This window comes from Lipotes vexillifer, unplaced genomic scaffold (assembly GCF_000442215.2).
Source record: "Lipotes vexillifer unplaced genomic scaffold, Lipotes_vexillifer_v1.1 scaffold390, whole genome shotgun sequence".
Lineage (NCBI taxonomy): Eukaryota > Metazoa > Chordata > Mammalia > Artiodactyla > Lipotidae > Lipotes > Lipotes vexillifer.
The window spans coordinates 3,978,707-4,002,576 of NW_006784503.1; the positions used below are offsets into that span (position 1 = coordinate 3,978,707).

At 46.2% G+C, this 23,870-nt stretch overlaps 1 protein-coding gene across 2 annotated transcripts in view; it reads right to left on the minus strand.

Annotated features, from left to right (window-relative positions):
• The window catches only part of ASAP2 (ArfGAP with SH3 domain, ankyrin repeat and PH domain 2), a 162,402-nt gene that overhangs the window by 49,252 nt on the left and 89,280 nt on the right, over positions 1 to 23,870 (minus strand). For both annotated transcript variants that reach the window (XM_007456938.1, XM_007456939.1), the window contains exons 4-9: positions 22,143 to 22,217; positions 20,363 to 20,412; positions 17,976 to 18,105; positions 13,008 to 13,093; positions 6,570 to 6,645; positions 6,208 to 6,294 (exon numbers count right to left, since the gene is read on the minus strand). In XM_007456938.1, coding sequence (XP_007457000.1) covers positions 6,208 to 6,294; positions 6,570 to 6,645; positions 13,008 to 13,093; positions 17,976 to 18,105; positions 20,363 to 20,412; positions 22,143 to 22,217 — 504 coding nt within the window. The remainder of the gene's footprint in view (positions 1 to 6,207; positions 6,295 to 6,569; positions 6,646 to 13,007; positions 13,094 to 17,975; positions 18,106 to 20,362; positions 20,413 to 22,142; positions 22,218 to 23,870) is intronic.

Sequence of the window (23,870 nt, forward strand, 5' to 3'; positions counted from 1 at the left end):
TGCCTCTAAACAACGAGGGCAAACAGCTCATTCATCGGATAAGGATGGTCCCAGGTTCTACATTCTCTCAAAGGGGCAGTATATACTAGCGCTAGACATTTAGAGCAAACCCAACTTTAAACATCACTGGAAATGTATGCAGCAGAGGGGAAGTGGAGAAATACTGTTCACCTATCTGAATCTCTGTGAAAGACTAAAAATAAACCTGTCAAAAGACTAAATTGCACAACCAAGAAATACGTCTATTGATTTGGGGAGAAAAAAAAATCCTGCACAAAATAAGTGATGAAACCACGTGACAACACTGCTAAAAGTGTTCATGCCAAGCATATTAATCAGAACTCTTCACAGGTCTTATGAACAGGATAAAGGACATTCTTCTTTTCAACAGAATCAGACCCTATGCCAGAGGTTAGGAACGAAATCACTGTTTTATTCTTTAGACAAGGCATTTCTTGAATCAATTTTAAAATGCAAGCAAATCTGAAACTATGAAATTTAAAATTTGTAAGGAATATAATCTGTGTAACATAAAATTGAACCTGCTTTAGAACTAATTATTTCAGCATCTTCCAGGTGACTTCTACGTGACCCAGCAAAAATAGCCTTTCTTCACCTGTTTATACAAGTGTTTCATACAACACTTGATCAAGGGAAGGGGTGACAAATGAAGTCGGCCCTTTCACATACTGAGATTTCAACTGAATGGAATATAGTTCAAGGGAAAAGAGCCTCTCTTTCTGAGGAGAGCCATCATCTAACAATACAGCAGGCAACTGGCCGGGGCATCCATGTTGCCCGGATTCTTGGAGACTCTCCCACGTATTCTGTGCTTCTCCAGGAGAGCCAAGGACACCCTAAGACTCAACTGAGTGAGCCTCCACGTGGAGGCTGTTATATGTCTGCAGCACATAAGTAGGCATTTTATGGACCTTCAGAAAGCTCTCATAAAACTCTATCAGTATCCACAAATCCTCTGTTCTATGACATCCAGACAAGTTCTCAGATCCCAGGCACTGCCCATGATCTTAAGTTTTGTGTGCCCATGATCTTAAGTTTTGTGTGGCCTTAGCCACTGGGTCCTGCTCAGAAACCACCCAGATGAGCGGTAGACTCAATATCTGAAATCTTCAGGGAACGGGGCTGGGGCCAGGGAAGGGTGATACTGCATACTTTATATACACATATATGCGCGCACACACACACACGTCTACTCATAACATCAGAAGTATCCCCGAGCTCCCTAAGACTCTAGAACATCACACACACTTTTTCAAATCACCTGTCCACCCCTCAGGAAGTCTGTGTTCGGTCAATTCTCGTGATGAACGGATTGCTGAGAAGTCACCTCACGAAGCTTAAAGTTTCTCTGCCAAGGGAGGGCTGTGATGTCCAATCGCTCCCCATTTTCCCAAGGCGTGTCAGGTGTGTCCACTGACACACGTACGTGTGTGTGTGTGTGTGTGTGTGTGTGTGTGTGTGTGTGTGTGTGTACGCACCGGGAACTGGGGGCTCTGCTAAGCAAGCACTAAGCTGCGGTCAAAGAACAGTGTTCTAACACCTCTTACCACCTACTTCCCATTATTTCTGCGTAGCTTTTTATTTTTTATTTTCTTTTGGCCACACTGCATGGCTTGAGGGATCTAAGTTCCCCAACCGTGGGCCCCTGCAGTGAAAGTGCCAAGTCCTAACCACTGGACCACCAGGGAAGTCCCTCTGGGTAGCTTTTTAAAAGTTTCTGACACAAGATACTAAAGTCACATAACATAGCTGACAGAGAACAGACCAGGGCTCAAACCCTGGCCCCAAAACTCCAGCAAATGCACTTCTCCTCTCAGACTCGAGTTGTAAATGCAGGCTAATACTACCTGCCCAGCCATGCTGTTGTAATAAGGACTGATTACTGGTCACGCTTATCACGTGCCTGGAAAAACCTGAGAAGTGAAGCAAGCAGGAGACGCCATGACAACAGACAGCAGGGGAGAGGACAGGGGAGTGATGACGAAGGCTTGGGAATGGGGGAGTGGGGCAGTTGGGGGGACCTGACAGGCCGGGGTCGGGAGCAAGGGCATCAGCCTAGACTGGAGTGCGAGTCAGAGTGCCGAGGGGGCAAAGGTCGGGGCCAGAGTCACGAAGACAAGGTGCCAGATGACCAGCCAACGGAGGAGGGTCAAGTGGGCAGAAGGACCCCTCAGAGATACCACCACCGCCACCCACCACTGTTCAACTACCAAGGCCGGGGGAAGGAATCGGGTCTTTTTTGTTCACTCCTGTATCCGCGGCATCAGGAGCCCAATATTTGTGGAATGAATGAACGAACCAGTATCCGTTTATCAAGACAGTGTGTTAAGTGCTTTACAGAACTTGTCCCTTAGATCTCATAACAACTCTTGGGTAGGCAACATCACTCCTGTTTTACAGGTGAAGTGACCGAGGCATGGAGAAGTCAAGTAACTTGCTCAAGGCCACCCTGGCAGGAAGTGGAAGACCTAGGGTTCAAACGGTACGCGCTGCTGGACAGCCGGCTACCAGGCAAGCTTTCTGTCCTGGTCAGAAGCTGGCCCACCTGTCTCACCTGCTGGGCCTCTCCTAACTCTGAATCATCCTCAAAACCCTCCTTCCTGACACACACCTGCCCACCTCACACTGGGGTGACACCTTCCTTGGAGGTGACCTCCAGTAGAGCTCTCATCACACTGCGCTCAACTCCTTTTCTGTCCCCACCCCAGACTGTGAGCCCTTTAAGAGGGAAGAACCGTATCTATCCTACTCCGGTGTGTGTCTGTGCAGCTCCTGCTTAGAGTAACTGCTGAGGAAATGGCAGTCGAATGTGCCAAGCCTTGCATGGAGTCAGCACTCAAGGCCAGTTCTAGGCTACCCAGCAGCCTGGCAGGAGGGGTGGGAAGTGGACACCTAGCCAGAGGGTTCTGATTAAGGCCAGATTTGAGCATGATTAAGATATGCAACCCCAGACCAAAAGGCCAGAGTTGGAAGAAAATCATGGCTGTTATGGACCTCTGCTCCTTGGACAGCACATACTATTCGACCACATCCTACCAGACAGGGACACTTTAAAAAGGGGAAGCAAAACTGCACAAAGAGAGATCTCCAAAGTGGAAAAATCACTGTGGTTTCAGTGCTTAGACCTACCAAGACCATCCCCCAGAACCTGAGTCCTCCCCAGCACAGCACACGTCTGGGTTCTCAACAAATAGCAGAGAATCCTCCAGCACCGCAGTGGGACCTGTCCCAGCAGAACGCAGCTGAAATGGACATTTGTGGGACGGGGAAGGCGGGAGAAGGTAAGGCACACAGGGAGGAAGTTCATGCAAAGACTGGCAGTGTTGAAGAGTTTTAACTTTGTAGAAGGGGTCTTTTCCAAATGTTAAAACATGATGCATATATAGGTGTTCACTGTATAGTTTTTCAACTTCTCTGTAAGTCTGAACAATTTCATAATAAAAAAATGGAAAAGTCAAAACTGTAGCATCCTATTTACAGGGAACAGAAGTATCAGGAACAGAATAGGAACGCTGGTGGTTTGGAGGTGTGGGGGTGCTGGGATCGTGACGGCACAGTCTTTCCTCCAAAGTACAGCCACGGGTGACACAGAAGCAGCCCAAAGCCCCTGTATGTGACGGCCATGTCCTCCACTTAGACCAAACGATTGACGCTTAAGGTTCACAGGAAGAAACTAGGAGAGTTAACTCCTACCAACCATCACTGCAGTTTCCTTGGGGCACGTTACCTAATTTTTATGAACTATAATTATGTAGAATTAGAATTTTTATAACACTGAAAAAATCCATGAACACCTTCATTTTTCTGCCTCACAGAAGAGAATCCTAAAACAACAGATGAGAGCTAAACAACAACAACGCCCAAATGTTCGATTCTTGTAATTGGAGGGACCCCAATTATAAAAATTATTTTAAAATAGATAAAATTTAACGTATCCACATTTGCTTATTACTTGCAATTGCATTCACAGACTGTCCAATTTATGGAATACCATCATCAACAAGCAACACAGAATGTGATACACAGAAAAGACAAGACATTCACAGCCAGGAGATTGGTGGGTTCGATCTTTGGGCATAAAGCCAGAGGAGAGCAGTAAAGAAGATTCGTTTGACCCCGCTGTGCACCTGGGGCAGAACGGCTGGTCAACAAAAAACACAGAAACAACAAACTGTTAAAGACGTCTGGTCTGTGCTGGTACATCTGTTACACTTTCCTGCAAAGCTGTAAATAACCGGCTTTCTGACAACAGCCAGTTTCCCCAAACCTCCTCCTCCTGCACAGCCAAAGCAAACATGGCCCTTGCTCTGTGAGCTACTCATCCAGCAACGGACGGAGCAGAAGAGGTTTAAATACTGCCATTAAGGTAGTCCAGAGGGCTACTGGACTCCAGCACCTGCTCTCCTGTATTTTAAACCCGAGCTTTGCTTCACAGGTTTGATCCTCCTTTTCGGATCCTTCTTGCTTCCAACCATTCCCACCAGCTCTCCAGTGCTCGATGGCATCCTGGCTCCTGCATTAATGCTACCTCTTCTGGTTACAATCAGGCCACTATATTCTCCATACTCCAAGTTCTTTTTTTCTTTTTCTGTTTATATTCCATGTTTAGGAATATCAAAGTGTCGGGACCTAGATTCTCTAGACGGGGAGGAAGTCACCATGCTGTGGGTAATTTCCAGCACTCCATGGGCCTCAATGGGCCAGTCTCTCACTTAGCTGACCCCTGTTTACCAAGAACCGATGAAATGAGCAATATGGTGCTATGACGTGACGGCCAGATGGGCACAGAAGGCGGGAGGGCAGCCTCAGTCTGCTCGAGGTCCAGCTGGAGGAAAAGCACCTGTGCGCTTGAGCACATGGCCATCAAGCCCCCAGAGATATATGCTGCCATTGAAAAAACTCTCTCAAACAAAATGTGCGATACAGATCATTGCGGGGACGGGGGGCAGAGGCAGCCCTCCAGAGGGAGGGATTAAGGTACATCAGAAGGACAGGCAGAATTCAGCGACGCAGCGGAAGGGGCGGGGGGGGGGGGCCGGGGGGGGGGGGGGGGCCAGGGGGCGGTGAGTGGCTTCACTTTCACAAAGAAGTGACACCAAAGGCTAAACTGTAAACTTGGAAAATTTCCATTTCGCTAACATTTATGTGTTCAAATTCTTTAGTCTTTAATAAAGTCCACAGCTACTGAAAGAAGAAAAGTAAAAATAAAAAATGCTACTAGCTATTAGTTTATACATGGAGGAAATATCTATTTTTTGAAGTTCATGAAAAAAGCATGCAAAGTTCTATAATTTATTAAAATACTGAACTACTTACTCTCCTAGACTTCGGTCACAAAAGGTAAATGCATTTGGGAGAAAAACAACAATATTCAGTTATAGTACAAGAACTTAAAACAAAATAGAGCATGCCAAACTGCCAACAGGGAACTTTATGCTCTGGTAAGTAGTTTAATAGAGGTATTGATCTAAAATCTACTAGCCATACACTTAAACACATTCCTTCATTGACAAGGAAGTGGATTTATGTTAAATTTCACATTATAATATCCACACTGTAGCAAACATATGCAATTACCTCAAAATTTACTTTTTAATGGTTTTCTAACAAGCCCCACCAAATACAAATCATCACTGCGAATGTGCTGGCCTGCAGAGAAGTGATTATATGAAAGAGATGACGCAAGAAAACTAAGGTTTCTGCCCATCAGAAAGCAGCTCCAAGAAAATCAAGCTCCTCCCATTTTATGGAACATAATCTCCAGGCTGGAAGGTTCAGATGGTCACCAGTCACCCGCTGATGCCACACGGGCAAAGTCCACGTATATCTGTGGGCAGGGAAACCACAGAGCTCCAGTGAGAGAACCAATGGCATGAATAGCGAGTGTCTATGTGACGGAGACCCTAAGAGCTACTCATCCAGCAACGGACGGAGCAGAAGAGGTTTAAATACTGCCATTAAGGCCATGCCTACGGTAATGCTTCCCCATGAAATAAGCATATTTTTAAAAAGATGGTTTTATAAAACCAACTTAAAGAATAAACTACATGTTTGCATGTTGCCCGATACAGCCCCGCAGTGAACTGAGCACCCACAGACCTGGACCTCACCTCCTCAGTCCCGAAGCCCCCGAGACTGGGGGATGAAAACATAAAATAGCACTCTTTCAAAATTAAATCCCCTCACCTCTTTCTGTTCAACCTGTAATGCTGACTTCAAAATATCTCGAAGCTGTATCAACTGCCTTCTCTCTTCATCCTGGGCCTGTTTGATCTTTAAAAAACAAAACAAAGCAGAGAAAAGTACGGCTGAGGTTCAGTGAGATGGTGCAGTTCGCAGGGCATTTCTCCATAAACGCAACCTTCTCCCAACCAAGACCAAGGACGGATTGGGAACCCCATTCTCCACACTCTGTGTGGCGCTTCAGGGTAGCTACTTTCTGGGTAGCACAGCACGCAAACACGAGATTACACGGAAGCAACATTTAAATCAAAGTGTTTGTTGCATAAAAACCCTTTCCACACTCATGTGGGAGGGAAACTACTTACTGTGTGAAGATCCGTTGAAAGTGTTTCAATGGAAGGTTTGAGGCTTTCAACTGCTTTCAGTCCATCCTGGAAAAAACTAGGAGGCAAAAAAACAAGAAACATAGATTGTGTTTCATCAAAGAGAAAGCAATTTTGTTAGATGGAGAAAAAACTTCTTTAAAGGAAATGGCTGAGATCACTATGTAATTCCTGGGGGAAAAGACTAGGACCCAAACCTTGAAATATCAGGCAAACCAAGAATAAAGTGACACTCAAAGCTAAGAGAAAAGGCACTGCAGTAAGCCTCATATTTGTGATTTTTCTTGACCCATATAAAATGAGCCCTACATTTTCAGTTTATAACGGGAAACAGGACTCTACTGACAAATGGCAGCAAAGGCTTCGGTTCAGGAACAGAGAAGTCTGAGGCCTGGAAAGCACGGGGTGAACACAGAATAAGACGCTAAAATATTTTCCTTGACAGGCAACAGCTAAAAGTGGAAAAGAGAAAGAATGCAGGAAGCAAGCAAGCGAGCCTGAAGCACATGAATGGCCACGCCCCGTGGGCAGAGCAGGGAGATGTGCTTGGAGAACTTGAGATCGGATATCAAAAGGAACTTTATATTTGTAACGCTCAGAACCCAGTGCTTGTGAAGTCATCTTTAACCAGTGACTCAGGAAGTACAACAGAGGCTGGACGAGTTTTTCTGCAGCAACAGCAGGCTGACGTGCAGCACACTGCCTTTGAACCCTTTTGAGAGGAAGAAGAGGCTTCCCAGGGAGCTCAGGAGAGAGTTCAAAACCTGTAAGGAGGCCTAAAATGCCCGTGGACTTGGCCCCTGCCTATGTCTCCAGGCTTCCACTCACACCATTTGCCCCTTTATTCACGTCTCTCTATTCCTCTATGGAGCCAAGTCCTCCCTGCCTCAGGCCCTTTGCACTTGCTGTTTCCTTCCTCTAAAGAGTTCTCCCTGCAGCCTACCTTCTGTTTCGCCTGGTTCATTCCCACTCACTCTTCAAGTTTTAAGTTAGATACGGCCTCACCCTTGAGGTGTGCCACAACCCCCATCCCTTCAAAGAGGTCTCCTTGCCAGATTCTCTCAGAGCATTCTGTCTCTGGCTTCAAAACACTCACCACAACTGCCATTACGTGTTCACTGGTGTAATTGTTTAAAATAAAATTCCCCCATTAGATCTGAAGTTCCAGGAGGGTGAGGACACAGTACCCACAAAACCTGACACATTTCAGGCACACGATATTTGTTGAATGAAGAAATTAATCAGGAAAGGAAGGAGAATTTCTAACCTCTGCCAGTTTACTGGGTACCAAGGAGACTATCTTCAAAAAGTGATCTGGGGTTCACATGTTTCTTTCTTTTAAACTCAGCAATGGTCCCGTGGGAATTTCCCATATCAAGTATGCAATTAGCAGGAGGGGTTGTAAAAACAATGCTGCATGACACTTAATACAATAACTCCAAGGAGGAAGGGAGGAAGGAAGAGGAAAGCGTTCACACAGGATGTGGGTTACGAACCACTACTAGCTAGTTATTAGGAATCAGAGGCTGGGCTATTAGAATTTCTTACCTTAAAAATCTTCAGATATATGCATAATTTTAACTTTACATTCTCATTCCTGTATTTTGCCTAATTCATTTTTTTCTAAATGTAAAATATGCTTCTGGTGTAGCAACTGTGTCCGTGTTATAATGACTTTTCCACATGGTCTGTTTCCACTGATAGGGCAGAAATGCCATGCCATATACGTCTCTGTGTTTCCACTCTGAGCACAATGGCCAACACAAAGCAGCAATTTGAAATTGAAAGGAAACTGGGAAGAACAAACACAAGAATGAGAAACTGAGCTTTTCCCTCTTGTCATGAACTCATTCGGTTCTTATGTTTTGTTTCAGTTCTATTTTTTTTTTTGTATAACTATTTTATTAGTCAATTCAAATTCTTATAAAATAGGCGGGGTTGGGAGGGAGGGGGAGAGAGAGAGAGAAGCTGAACACACACTAGTTCAGGGAGTAGGAAAATTATCACAGGAGATCAGCACAGAAACGGTCTCGGGGAAAGGGAGCGGGTGCACAGCTCCAGAATCTCTGTGCCTGGCAACTGTCCCCACGGTGAGAGCACCTCACAGTGGAGTCAAGGGCTTGGAGAGGTGTTTCTCATCACAGACGTTGTTTCCATCATGACACTGCACAGTGTCACACTTGGAATAACGATACAGATTTATTCATCTTTGTAAACGCATAGCCAATCTCGACCGTCTACCTAGAAAACCTCCTCCCTCTGATTTTCAAAACTCCTATCTTTCTGTACCGTCCTTACTGAGGCATGTTTGTATACTTTCTCTGGCCTTAGGGAAAGCTTCAAAAAAAGGGGCCCCTTTGCTGACTGCTGTCACTGCAACATTCCTAAGTACAAACCCCCAGACGTTGTTTTTAGCTTGAGCCTGTTAACACTTTCCCAAGCTTCAGTCAAAACAACATTTAGCATCGGTATTACCAAATGTCGACTTTTGTTTTTTATCTAACGTTTTCTAGCCTACCTGATCAAACTCGCCAGCCTTTAATATACACCCGCTGAAAAAAAATATAAAAATAAAAATAAAATAAAATAAAATAAAATACACCCACTGAGATCCAACCTTCAGGCGCCCACAAGCAGGGCGGACTCTCCCTTCTCCAGCCTTCACAACTGCAGCCTCACGGCCGGAAGCCTCCGCCCTCCCCACCCCCCTCCACTGGAGTGCGCTTGTCCAGGGCACCGGACTGGGTCTCACTGCGTCTGCAACCCAAGTTCATCAAGCCGCAAATGGTCACAGTGGTTCTCAGCAGGTATTTGCTCAGAGAACAAGTCACTTCAATGCTCATCACTACCGTTTAGAACATGACCGTTTTTGTTTATTTCTGTTTTAAAGACTGCCCTATTTCTAGGTTCACACTAGAGAAAACGATCCTCAATCTTTAGCAGCAAAGGCTAGTAAGACACGTTTTCCAGGCTCTTCTAGGAACTAGAGATGCGAAGTCTTTCCTTAAATGAACTAAAAGACAAAGAACATACTCTTCGAGAATGCTTCCAGAGAAAAGCAAAAAGGAGTAAAAAGCAAAATGATGTCTGTCTAAGCAGTTCTAAGGGTGAACACCTGAACATGGTTCCACAGAATCCAGTTTCCACCAAGAGGCCTCTTGGTACCTGCAGAGACCAGCAGCTTCAGCTAAGCATGCTGCCTCTGCCCGCTGGGCACAGCTGTGCTCCCCGGTGAGCAGTGGAGACCGGGAATCTTCAATGGGGACACGAAGGAACTGCCCGGAGGATAGAGACACGTGTGGCCACGGGCTCCTCTGTCCAATGGCTGAGTCACTCAGGCTCCACATTTTACGCCCCAAAATACGCATTTGAAAAGTCAAAGCTTTCCAAATGTTTTTAAGAGCGTGCAGTATGTATGTACACGTACACACACACACACACACACACACACACACACACACACACACACATCCAGAAAGGAAGTAATGGAAGAGTCATCATTTTTAAAGATTACTGAGCTCATGCCCATAAAAGGCCAATTGGTTCAATCTTCCACAAGTGGTCTGTTGCTACCCAACTGATTAGTTTGGGCAAAATAAAGAAAAAAAAGGAAATCCCAGAATAACTTCTTTTTAAAAATAAAATATCAGCAAGGAGACAACCCACTTCCTAAACTGCCCCACATAAGGTTACAAGGATAAGACTGAAGAAGTAATTTATATGTTAATCACACAGGATTTTGAATCTCTGTAAAATAATTCATCTTAAAAACTCTACAAATTAGGGGTCTTTCTATTTTCTAAGCTCCACGCTTGGAGCTCTTCTGTTAACCCAGGCTGAATCACACAGCACACCTTCCTTTGCTGTTGGACCTCCACTGCTTTAGAAATGCAGTGTCACCAGAGATGTAGTAAGAATTCCAGGGCTTCCCTGGTGGCGCAGTGGTTGAGAGTCCGCCTGCCGATGCAGGGGACGCGGGTTCGCGCCCCGGTCCGGGAGGATCCCGCATGCCACGGAGCGGCTGGGCCCGTGGGTCATGGCCGCTGGGCCTGTGCGTCCGGAGCCTGTGCTCTGCAACGGGAGAGGCCACAGCAGTGAGAGGCCTGCGGACTGAAAAAAAAAAAAAAAAAAAAAAAAAGAATTCCAAAGCACAGCTCCATTCAATTCAGTGCAGTTCACCACTGCGAATCGTTCCAGGTAAATGCGCTAACGGTTAAAAAATAAACGTCATGGAGGACATCCTTAAAGAGCATACAGGTCAGTGGGAGACAACATGAAAGGTGCCATCAGGGGAATGTGCAGAGAGCACAGCGGTAACAAGAAGGAAGAGAAGTGTTCAGGTAAGCGAGAGAGCTGATGACTTCTAAGCAGCCAGGTACACCTGAGCTGGGCCTCGTGGAGGAACAGAGGCTGGGGAAGGCACAGGGAGCACCGTGTGTAAGGGGGCACCAGCGTGGGGCACAGCCCATTAAGGGGAAAGGCAAGTGGATGCGTGTGGCAGTAACCCCCTCAAAGATGTCCCTGTCGCCCCGCACCCCTCCCTGTACTGTCGCAGTCTGCGCCCAGGCGCTGCGGCTCCGAGCGCCCTCGGACACAACCTGTAGGCCTAAGTGCTCGCACACCCGCTCGTCCCCATCTGGGTCCTTCTCAACACACACAGTAACCTGCTGGAACAGAAACGGAACGGAAGGAGCTACCTGGCGTCCCCAGCCAGCACACCCTCTTCTCGTCACACTGCTGCCTCTGCACAGCCACAGCCAGGCCCCGAATCTCTGTCACATACCTGCCCGTGCGCTTGCGGTCTCCCCACCCCACCTGAAGGTCCATGCAGGTAGGAGGCTGGTTGCCTTCATGCTGCACCACCTGGCACGCAGCAGGAGCTCAATCACTACTTGCTGAATGAATCCTCTGCTTGAAACTTTTGAGTGCTTCCCAGTACGTCAGGGACAGAATCGGACGCCGTTAACCGGACCTCCAAACCGTCCCCACCCCAGGCTTTCCTAGGCAGTGTCATTTCCTTCACTATGCTTAGGTCACACTGGCCTTCCTACTGCCTCAAGACCTTGACTTTGCCTGGAATGTTCTTCCCCCGTTCCTTACCTGCTGGCTCCCAATCACCCTTCAGACCTCAGAATACATGAATACATGTCCCTCAAAGAGGCCTGCAGCGAATTCAAGAAGAATGTGAACACCCACTGTGGGCCAGGTACTGTGTTCTGGCTTCTGGAACACACAGCAAGGAATGAAAAAGAAGAAAGACAAAACATCTCTGCCCTCAACCTTAATCTGAATGATATTCTTCTATTCTATGCTTTCTCAGACTCCCATACTTCAGAACACTTTGTTAAACGTGCAGTTAGAAGTGTGTTTGCCTAAGTCCAACTCCCCGACCTGATCCAGCAGGAGCTGTGCCTGAGGCGTACATTACTCTGCCTCCAGCGTCTCAGACGGTGCCCGAGGCGTGGCACACACTCAACAAAGGCGGTGAATGAGCCTGCGGCGTGTTTACAGCGGCGATGGGGGGGGTGGGGGGGGGGGGGGGGAATGAGCCTGCGGCGTGTTTACAGCGGCGATGGGGGTGGTGGTGGTGGCGGTGGTGGTCAGGGAGGAGAGGTAGGATGAGGACAGGCGAAGACAACAACAAGGGCAGGAGGCGAGGCCCGGGTTGTGAAGGGCTGACGGACACGGTGAAGTTGAGCACACGAGCGGCTCCCAGACCTGCAAGGTCCTCCTCCGCTTCCACACACAGCCTCCTCTGCTCAGTACTGTCATTTGTTTTATATGATAAGTAATACACGAAAGTATTCTTTTAATTTAAGACACTGCATTAACACCATCTCATTTCTCTTATAACAAATAAAGAACATCCGAGAATCAAACTAGTTTGCCACTTTACGAAAAAAGCAAAATAAGTATATTTGATAATGTAGACTTTTACATTACTTTTAGTTTGTGAGATATAAAACTCAAACCATAAAATCCACCCTTTTAAAGTGTACAGTTCAGTGGTTTTTAGTGTATTTATTCACAAAGCTGCGTAATCATCAGCCCTATCTAATTCCAGAATATTTTCGTGACCCCAAAAAGAGACCCTGTGCCCGCTGGCAGTAATTCCCCCCTGCCCCCTTCCCTCAAGCCCTGGCAGTCACCAATCTGCTTTCTGCCTCTGTGGACCTGCCTATTCCTGACTTTTCAAATAAATGGAACCATCCAGTATGTGGTCTTTTATTTCTGGCTTCTTTCACTTTACATGTTTGCAAGGTTCATCTGTGTTGTAGCCTGCATCACTGTTTCATTCCTTTTACTACAGAGTTTTAAATAAGTGTTTACTTTCCTCAACACAATACTACAGATGTCCCAGAAGTTGACATAAAGAAAGAAACATCTGAAATACCATCATAACAAAGAAAAAGAACTTACTTGCATTGGGCATGAAAATATTTGATCAGATTCTGAAGTAAATCCACTCCCTTTTTAATCTTAATTTCATTGACCTTCAGCAGATACTGTTAAAAAACAAAACAAAACAGGAAATGTCATAGATAGAAGCAGAATGTGAGCTGAACGTGAGCCTCTGAGGACAGATCACCTCTTCTACTTCTCTGACATCTTGTACGATGGGTAGGGCTCATGGTAGATGCTTAATATTTTTTGAAAGCCATAACTAAATGTTTCTTTCAGTTTGGTGCCACATGAATTATCTCACATACAGGTAAGTAAATGCTTAACTTTAAGCGCCAAGAACTTCCAGTAATAAAACATTCTGTCTTATGCAGCTAGGAGAAATTTCTGCCCTAGCTGTGTGGAAGAATGAGGACAGTGCGAATGAAAGGGATTCTACCCATCTCAAACACTGCTGTCCACATACTCTGTCCCAGGTCCATTTCTTTAGGCAGGTCATCGTTTAAACACTAACTGCTAGTCTTCTGTAGTTGAGACTTTGTCTCCATGTCTCTAATACTAAAACACTTCCCTGACACTTTTAAAAAAACATCGTGATTGTTTAAAAAAAAAAAAGAATTTTAAATTCAAATAAATTAAAGCCATTTTTAACTTGGAGACTTCATTAACAACCACTAAGACATCAGGAAGCCCCAGGGATCTACAAAACAAGCATCCGGAAATACACTTGTTCTTTGCTAAAAGTTTATAGAACAAAGACTCCAAAAATTCCCTGTCCCTTCCACTGCTGAAATAGGGTGTCAACAACTCTGAGAATGCGTTGCCTCTAAGACCGAATGCCCCCGAAAGAGCTGCTGACCCCTGCTGACCACAGGCATCTCAGCTGTAAACTGGGAAACTTGCGTTCAAGTGGCCTCCCAGGTCAGCCGGCAGCCCAGCTGGAAACAGGAAGCTGAAACGGTAACTACGTCAACTGCCACTCCTTTGCCTTTACGTCCTCATCTCCCTCCTTTCTGATACTTATTCTCTGCTAATTAAATAAGACGTCTGGCAATGTATCAAAATGGTTAAATCGTTAATAAGATGCTTGGCCATGTGTCAAACGTTAAAATGCACGTACCCTTTGACCCAGAAATTCTACTTACGGGAACTTATTCTAAGAAGATAATCATAAAAGTTTACAAAGATGAATAGAAAAGAAGGTTCGTTGCAGATTTGTTTGTAAAGGTGAAAAATGGCAACAACCTAAATGTAATGAATGGGGAATTAAAGTGTGGTACATCCACAGAAAGAAGGGCTATGTAGCCATTAAGCCAATAAAGCAGAGACTTCCTGATATGGAAAGATGTCCGTAGCACACTAGTGAGTGAAAATAATCAGGTTACAAAGCAGCAGTGGAGAATGATCCTGTTTATACAAATTGTCTTTAGGTATGTATAATAGGGATATCTGAAAGATGTTTAGCTAAATGTCAAAGCGGTAATCTTTTGGTAAGTAAAATCTGTGGTGATTTTTAATTTCTTTTATATAAATACACATATATATACACACACACATATATACTGGCCAATTTTTTAAAGCACATATTTTTATAATCATAAAAAAGTGAGAGCGGATCTCTCATACGTTCTCAATTCACGGAAGCTCTGTATTATCTATCTGGCATACTGACTGTCTTTATAAGATTCATTTTGAAGAAAAAGTTCCACAGCTTTAAAACAAACACCTGGAAGTCACTTTTCTACATTAGATCCCACGCAACTAAAACTTTAAACACCTAAACAACATCAAACGTTTACAAAACTTGAGAACTTCAGTTTGAGGAAATGGCTGAACAATTTTTAAATGATTTTAACTGCAGCAACCTGTTCACTCTGAGGGGTTGGGCTCTCAGGGACTACTTTTCGGACGCTCTTTCCTTCCAGCCCAGGTCTGTCTGGTCAGTGTGTACAGGCTTCATCAAATGTGTGCTCCTCTGTAAACTCCAACCTCACTGCCCGGTCAGCCCACCTCTGCTTTTGTGCCGGCACAGAGCGCCAGACCCCACCAACCGCCCGCTCTGCAACGCAGGGACCCTGTGATGCTCGGCACAGTCTGGGGGCCCGACGGCCACTCGGGGACCCGCCCAACAGATGACTCACGTGTGTGACTTAGAGGCATTGGGTAGACAGCGTTTTTCCAATAAAATAACCTATTTGACCAGTCCACACAACCCACTCACCCAGACGAGGAAAAGAGCCCAGTGCTGGGTGCACGTCCCAGAAAGCAATGACAGAGCTGAGGATGGAACCCGCACCCTCACCTCAAGGGTATGACACTAACACGCTGGCTGAGTCTCTCAGTCACTAAACATACTTTTACAAGCAGTCCTGCAGAGTTTACGTCAATAGCTTTCCTCCGCACTAGCCAAAAAGAGAGCTCATCCTGAACTCACACACACACCCTTCCCAAATCCACTCTCTGTGAAACACTACTACTTAATTTTACCCCGAGTCAATAAGAGCAGTACCGTGTCTGTAGAACACACAGCAGTTTCTTCGTCCCTGTCTCTATCGCCCGGGATGATCTCTCCAACACTGTGTGAAACGGGTCGGGCAGGTATTATATGTGATGTCTGTTTATAAAACAGCACGTGTATAAAAGCATCCACTCTCTTATCTACAATAACACTTTGAGCTTAGTTAACTTTCTAAAAAGTCACGTAATGGAAGATTACTCTACCCGTCAAGGATCTCATTCAGATTGGATGCAGAAATCAAAAGCTTTACAAACAAGCAAAAGCTAAGAGAATTCAGAACCACCAAACCATCTCTACAAGAAATGTTAAAAGAACTCTCTAAGTGGGAAACAGAAGAGAATAAAAGGAACTGCAAAAACAAACCCAAAACAATTAAGAAAATGGTAATAGGAACATACATATTGATAATTACCTTAAATGTGAATGGATTAAATGCTCCACACAAAAGACACAGGCTTGCTGAATGGATACCAAAAAAAGACCCATATAGGGCTTCCCTGGTGGCTCAGTGGCTGAGAGTCCGCCTGCTGATTCAGGGGACACGGGTTCGTGCCCCGGTCTGGGAAGATCCCACATGCCGTGGAGTGGCTGGGCCCGTGAACCATGGCCGCTAAGCCTGTGTGTCCAGAGCTTGTGCCCCACAACGGGAGAGGCCACAACAGTGAGAGGCCCATGTACAGCAAAAAAAAAAAAAAAAAAAACCCATATATATGCTGTCTACAAGAGACCCACTTCAGACCTAGGCACACATACAGACTGAAAGTGAAGGGATGGAAAAAGATATTCCATGCAAATGGAAATCAAAAGAGATCCGGAGTAGCAATACTCATATCAGATAAAATAGACTTTAAAATAAAGAATGCTACAAGAGACAAGGAAGGACACTCCATAATGGTCAAGGAATCAATCCAAGAAGAAGATATAACAATTATAAATATATATTCACCCAACATAGGAGCACCTCAATATATAAGGCAACTGCTAACAGCTATAGAAGTGGAAATTGACCATAACACAATAATAGTCGGGGACGTTAACACCTCACTTACACCAATGGACATCATCCAAACAGAAAATTAATAAGGAAACACAAGATTTAAATGACACAATAGACCAGATAGATTTAATTGATATTTATAGGACATTCGATCCCAAAACAGCAGATTACACTTTCTTCTCAAGTGCACACAGAACATTCTTCAGGATAGTTCACATCTTGGGTCACAAATCAAGCTTCAGGAAAAAAAAAAAAAAAAAAGTCACGTAATGAAAGACAAAGCAGCAAAGGAGGGACAGAGGAACAAAAAAGACATAAGAAACAAAAAAGTGAAAGAGCAGATATACACCCAACCACATCAATAGTAACATCAAATGTGGATGACTAAACAATCCCATCAGAAGGCAGAGACTGTCAGACTGGATAAAAAAACATGACCCAAATATAGATTGTCTACAGGAAACACACTGTAGATCCAAAGATACACATAAGTTGAAAGTAAAAGGCTGGAGAAAGAAATCCCATGCAAATAGAAACCAAAAGAGAGCCCCGGAGTGGCTGTACTAATACCAGACAAATATCCCCGATCCCTGGGACTGATTCCCCTCTGCTGACCACTTAAGAGTTTGCTCTGGGAATAGAAATGCATTTTAATATACTCCTAAGGCATACATCTATAAAGACTAGGCTCCTACTGAAATTAACAAATTAACAAACATTCTAAAATCAAACAGTGCCTTTTGATGAGCTCTGCTGTTGACTGCTTACAGGGAATCGAGAGCTGGCTGAACCTAGTTTCAACACCTGTCACAAATATCACCCCTGCACTGTGTACACTCAAAACGTAAGTCTGCCTGGCTACAGGAGGGAACTCAAATGCCACCACGCTCAGGGGGCTTCACTGCCGCTGCCCAGAGGAGCGAACCCTCGGCCGAGGGGTAAACTGTTTCCACAAACAGACCCCCCAAGCAAGGTATAAAAAAGGCTGGAAGCAAAGGCCTGCACGATTGGTCTTCGATATTTTCCACCCCTGAGCCTCCAGCAGAGAAATGTTCTGAGTGTCAGTCCTGCCATTCTCCCCTCCCCGAGGGGAGGACTTGGGCCGCCGGTGGAGCAGGACAGAGGACCTCCCCAGGGTGCCTGGGCCTTTGGCCTTGGGGAACGTCCCCACCCGAGCAGGCGGAGCCTGGGGGCACGCACTTGCAGAGGCTCTCACACTCACAGAGGGGACCACGGCTGGGGCCTCACCGCCCCGCCCCCCGCACCTCCTTAAGAACACCACAGCGGGGGCGAGCATGCGCGTGTGGAGGCAGAAAGAACCCGCTTTCAAGTGAGTCGCTCCTTCAGAAAGGCTGGAGCTGGGCTAGTCTAGCCCCACCGCCCAGGAGCCCCAGGCCCACTGAACGACAGAAACTGGGCGGCAGGGCCCGGCAGTGCACCGGGCGCTGCCCGAAGCGCCTGGCGGACGGACCTCGCACATCTGCAGCTGGAAGAGCCGCCGCTCCTTTTCCATCTCCTCTGCGATCTCAGCCCCGCTGATCTCCGTGCGGATCATCCCGTGCAGCTTGGCATGCTCCTTCTTCTCCTTTTCTATCTTGGTTCTACGTGTGGAAAAAGCGAGACTCAATCAAGACACCTCCAGACCGGACAGCCCCGCCGCGATCCTGACACCCACCCTGGACACAAATGCTCGCCGAGCCTTTCCGGAACAGGATGGCCTCGAACTCACTAGAAAGGAAAGAGCGTTTCATCATAAACATGTCAACCTCGGCCCTCTCTGTTGAGTATCGACCCAAGAAATGCTTCCAAAGCAACTCGACTAGGACAGTGCCCATCATCACAGAAGAAAACAAGTGACCTTTCCCGTTTTTAAGCTTCGTTCCCCTTTCCACGTCTCTCTCGTGCTCGCCTGTGCTCGAGTCCAGTGTGCGGGTCAGGGTACCAGCTGACCCCCGGAGTGCATCCCGAGACAGGTGACCAGGGTGAGGCAGCCACGCGTCACATCGGTTAGGAAGGGCTTGGACTAGTAACTGGATTTTTATCCTGGACAAAAGGAGGCTAAACAAAAGCCACAGAAAGCACTCAAAAATATAAAGGGTGCCATGAAGAGGAGGGTGCAGACTTTTCCTGCAGAGCCCCAAGGCAGACACTATACAACGCAGGCAGCGTGTCTTAGGAAGCTGCTCAACACGAAATGGGTTCCTCTGGGTCCAGAGGCCCCATCATCTGGGGAGGGGGTATTTAGGAAGAGGCGAGAAATGTAGTTTCTAATCCTTGCTCTTTATCTTGAAGCACAGCACTGGGCACACAGCAGACCCTCAGTGACTTGACTGGGTGAGTCAAGAACGTAAAGAAAAGGTGACCGTTTTGGTGAGGATGTTGTTAAAAGGGGCTCATGCACCAGGGAGGCAGCATGACTGGAGGGCCCCGGGGACAATCACGCAACTCCAAGCCTCCCCTGACGCCACCGCAAAGGGATCAAGACATGGTCCAGATGTCGGTCACTCTTGTAATGATCAGATATGGAACGACAGGCCAGGAACTGTAAAGACGTCTTAAAGCTGTTTGTTGCATATCACAGGGCCTCTCAGGAAAAATCAATCTTACATGTAAAGGGGTAGAGCTAATTTTTTAATTTACCCCAGAATTACTCTGAGTTTTAAAGGGTGCTGCTCCTTCGTTCTCCAATTCTGGGATTTTGTGAGTACCTCTGTCCTCACCTTATCTACGTGTGTCTTGATTTTACAGAATTTGATCTCATTCCTCTTTCAAACCTTTTCCTTTCAGGAGAAGACTCTCTCAGGCAACCCTCTTCAGAGACCCTCTCCTGTCCCTGGTTCAGAAATGCACAGAAACATTTCCTCTAAGGCCTTTGAGGGCAGCAGCGACAGCAGCTCAATGAAGTCGGCAAATCCATGTCCTGCCCTTGGCTCAACTAGCTTCTCGTGGGTGACCAGCAGCAAATACCAAGCCCAGGTTTCCCACCTGTAAAGCAGGAATGTGGACCCTTTCCTTACTCACTGCACTGAACTGACACACAGATGCAGGATGCTAATGAGCCCGGGATAGTGAGTCTGGAGCCTCTCTGGGTTGAGCCGACCTTCAAATCTTTCTGGTTTAATACTGTATCTGTGCTTACATACTAATGTGCCATTAGCGAGACTCTGGAATTTGGAGTATGGGAACTTAAGATTTCCAGGATGGGATGAGTACCAAAGGTTTGGGATTCCTTGGTGATCCTTCAGCTCTGAATAGAGACCCAAGGCTGGTAAAAACAAACAAACCCAATTAAATACGTGTAGTTACATCTGAAAAGGCTTTCTTCTTATTGCGTCTCACTTTACCAGATGGCTTCATATAAAAGTTTCTATTTCCACTGAGAAAACTCTATTACCCAATGCACAGCAATTACAAAGCAAGCATGAGGCATTTTAAAATATTTTCTATTTCTCAAGTATTTAAAATAATTGAAATCATCATTCCCACAATCGCTAGCCCAATTCTAGCTAGCTCAATCCTCTCCACTCCAGGAAATGAGAAACTGTGATCAGAAATGTTACAACAAGTGCCTGAAGTCAACCAGTAGAAGTCAATTAACGTTCCTGAAAATAACATTCTGTAGCCATTAGGACATAAGAGGAGGGATGAGGAAAAAACAGTTTAAAGAGGTTTACATCATGAATGTGGACGTCCGGTATGAAAGCATCTGGTATCACAACAAACCACAGCAACACAGTTTGGGGTGAATTCTTTCTTGGATTAAGGTTTATTTAGACAATACCTTTAAGCAATAAAGGCTCGATTTAAAATTAAAATCTCAAATTACCTATGCTTACTTTTTTAAATGAAAATACTCACATTTTTGTTTCGTAGTCCTTCCAAGCTTTATCAAAAGGCTTTTTCAGATCCTGTAAACAGAGAGGCATAAATTAAACAGGACTAATCATTAATTTCTGGGCAAAAGAAACTTATCCCTAGACTAGCCCTGAAGGTATTAATTTCTGCAATAAATGACGTATGTGATCGATCCCAGGAAAAATGGAAAGCTTAGAGCACAGGCTTTTAATCAGACTAGCGGTAGCATTTAGTTTTCTTTCTAAGAAATTTTTATTATGGAATATACCAAATGCACACAGACAAAAGTGGAGAGAATTATATAACGTACCTGTCAGCTAGCTATAGCAAGTATCAACTCACAGCCCATCCTGTTTCACTTATACCCTGCCCTCTGCCCTGAGATTATTTTGAAATTAAACCTGAAATTTGAAATTAAATTAATCTGCAAGTATTTTAGTATATCTCTCTAAAATAAAGGGACTCTGATTTTTTTCTATTAATATAGGAATCTCCTCAACACATGTACCCCTGATCTGGACCCCAAAACAAGAATATAAAAGCCATTCACCTTCTCCTGAGGTCTCCTGATTCCACAATTCTGTCTGGAACTCAGGACCTCACATTCTCTGATAAAGCCTGACTCAAAAATAATACTGAGCCACTAGAAATTCTATCAAATTTGGTTTCCACCTATTTATGCTCCCTTTAACAGGGGTCTTTTAGAAGAGAAAACCCCTTTGTTGTGGGGATTTTTTTCTTTTTTTGACTCTTCTTTGGCCTTCTGACAAGGCCTAAGCTCCACAGCCTGGCACCTAAAGCCTCCAGGAAGGCGTCTGCCCACCCTGTAAGCCTCATCTCCCACTCTGCAGCCCCGCCGACCCAGGGCCCCTTGTGCAGGGCCGAGTCATGCTGCTGCAGACTGGCATGGTTTCCCCTCTGCTTTGTGTGCCCTTCCCTCCCGCTTTCCTGGTTCTCGCCGGACGTGTTCTCCGGGCCCCCAGGGGATGCTGAGCAGTGTTCCTCCGTGTCCTAACGGCTCCCCGGGCCCAGACTCCTTGCCCCAACAGCTCTCCTGGCACTTCTGCCCCTGCAGAGGCCCCCGTAATCGGCTGGGCTTCCGGATGTGCCAGAGGCCACCGGGGATCACGTGTGGATCCCGTCAGAGCACTCGGTCGCCTAAGAACTGGGGCACGATTGCCTCCCTTTCACATCACACACCTGTCTAGGCCAATGACGTGTGAGAGCAACTTTCTGCTTGGTGCCTGGTGCCCACACAGCACTCGACCCTGACTGTCCCCACACACGTGCCCGGGAAAACAGTTCAGGGCTCAAGTGTTTGTACGAGGCAAGGCGAGGCCTCAACAACAAGCATCCTTTGCAGGACAGAAAAATAAAGGTGGCTCAGGCCCTGCTGGTGCCCATTCTCCCTCTAGGAAACCACCCTGCAAGGATCCTTTCCCAGGGCTCAATCAGTGACATGCTAGCTGGAAAAACCAGACTTCACACAGGGTTCCCTGCTCAACTGGCAGAACCCAAAAGTCGTTGACAGTTTCCAGAAGAGCTGTTTCTTTCCCTTCCACATCAGGAGCAACAGCAGGACAGCCAGAAAGGCCACGGGTCACCACTGTTAGGGCCGAAAGGTGGTGCCACGATGGCCAGTCAAGGGAGCCCAAGGCAGCACGGCGCCACCCCGCCGTCCCAGGAAGAAGGCTCGAGGCCGTGGCTGCCCCGACTGGCCAGCGTGCCGTGATTCCACGTCCTATGAAAGCCGCCCCCCATGACAGGACTCTTCATGTCATACCCCTTTCACTCCTTTTAGGTCCCCCTTCAGCAAACTGTCCAGAGGGAAGGAGATTATGTTGTTCATATTCTGAATCTAAAAAACAAAAACAGAAAAAAATATCCTTATTCCATTTCCTTTTTAATCTAAAGTAAGGACAGCAAGGAGGTTAGAGAACACATGGTGATAATTAAACTTCCCTAAAACCTGACCAGCACAAGTATGACAGCCTTATTCATTCTTACATTCTCTGTAAGTGACGATTTTACCTTACAAATGAATATATAACTAACGAAAAGTCTACATCTGTCTATATTTCACAACAATAATAACCTTCTATTACTGGGCTATGAAGTCTGTGGAAAGATAATCATTACAACAAAGAAAAAAAAATCAATGACAGAATCACTTTAAAGATACAGGAACAGAAGCCCAAACACTTCCTATTCTCACTCATGGCTCCATCTGATGCCCTGGGGCTGGGCTTTGGTCAGTTCTGGGGGCCCAGAGCCCCCAATCTCCCTAGCACAACCCCCAACAGGGGAGACTAAAAGGAAAAACAGAACGAAGGGGGCTTCTGTCTCCTGAGAACGTGTACGAGTGGATGTTGAGAGAGAACTAGAAAAGAACTGAGAGAGAGAGAGAGAGAGAGAGAGAGAGAGAGAGAGAGAGAGAGAGAGAGAGAGAGAGAGAGGAAAACAGATGAAAAAGGAAAGGAACAGTTCAGGTTTGAGAAAGCAGATAAATGAGAAAGGGAAAAGGAGGGACAAGTGGTCTTAAGGTCCCCTATTCTCCCTGAAGCAAGAAGGCAAAAGATGGTGGCTTAGCAAGTTTTCACCACAGATTAAATGTGGAGAACCAGACCCTCCTGACACACTTGGGCATGCTCACGCCAAGTAAGCCCGTCCCCGCCGGTCGTTCAGCTTTGAGCCTACTTAAAGACACAAAGCTTCAGTTAGCAAGAACCTCGACACACAGACTCCCCAGGTTCTGAACCCGACAATAGTCCCTCCCCAGTGAGAAAATAAGCTGAGGCTCTACTTTCTCACCTCCCCAGGCTCTCTCTCCCTAAGTCAGCACAAGTGGCACGCAGCCTTCTGGGGCTGTGTGCATGTGTCACTTTGCTGACACGTACCGAAATTACGGGACCACAAAAGGACAGAGACAGGAGTAAGGACTTTGGAACCTTGTGCATTCCTTCTTACAACTGAGCAAAGGAGAATTTTATTTTTAGTAGAATTACCTTGACTGGGAAGACCCACCACAGGCACAACTTTTAGGGCAATATGGGATCTGATTTCCATGCACTATTCAGGATATGAAATCTCAAAACGGAGAAAGAAATTTACTTGAAAAATACTGGTAAGGTGTGTAAGAACACTTGCACCAACCACCTTTCCTGCCAAACAAATGGTCAGTTAATGACTGTCAGTCATTTCAGAAATGCCTTCTGGGGTAACTTCTGTCTGGCACTTACACAGCTCAACGTGTGTCATGCACCCGGCAGAGGCACAGTGTCATCAGCTATGACGTTCTAGGATTAGCCTCGAGAGCTAAGCTGTCAATACTGAAAAGCTGAGTTTAAGGCGAGGTCCCGTGGGTGACGGGAAGGGATGGAGACAGGCCATGCAGGTGACTCACCCCTGGCGCTAGCACACCGGGGCTTCCGCTGAGCCGTGGGGGGCTCCGTCCCCACACGCGCGCCCCTCGCTCCCACCGCTGCGAGAACGCACCCCCCCCCCCCCGGCC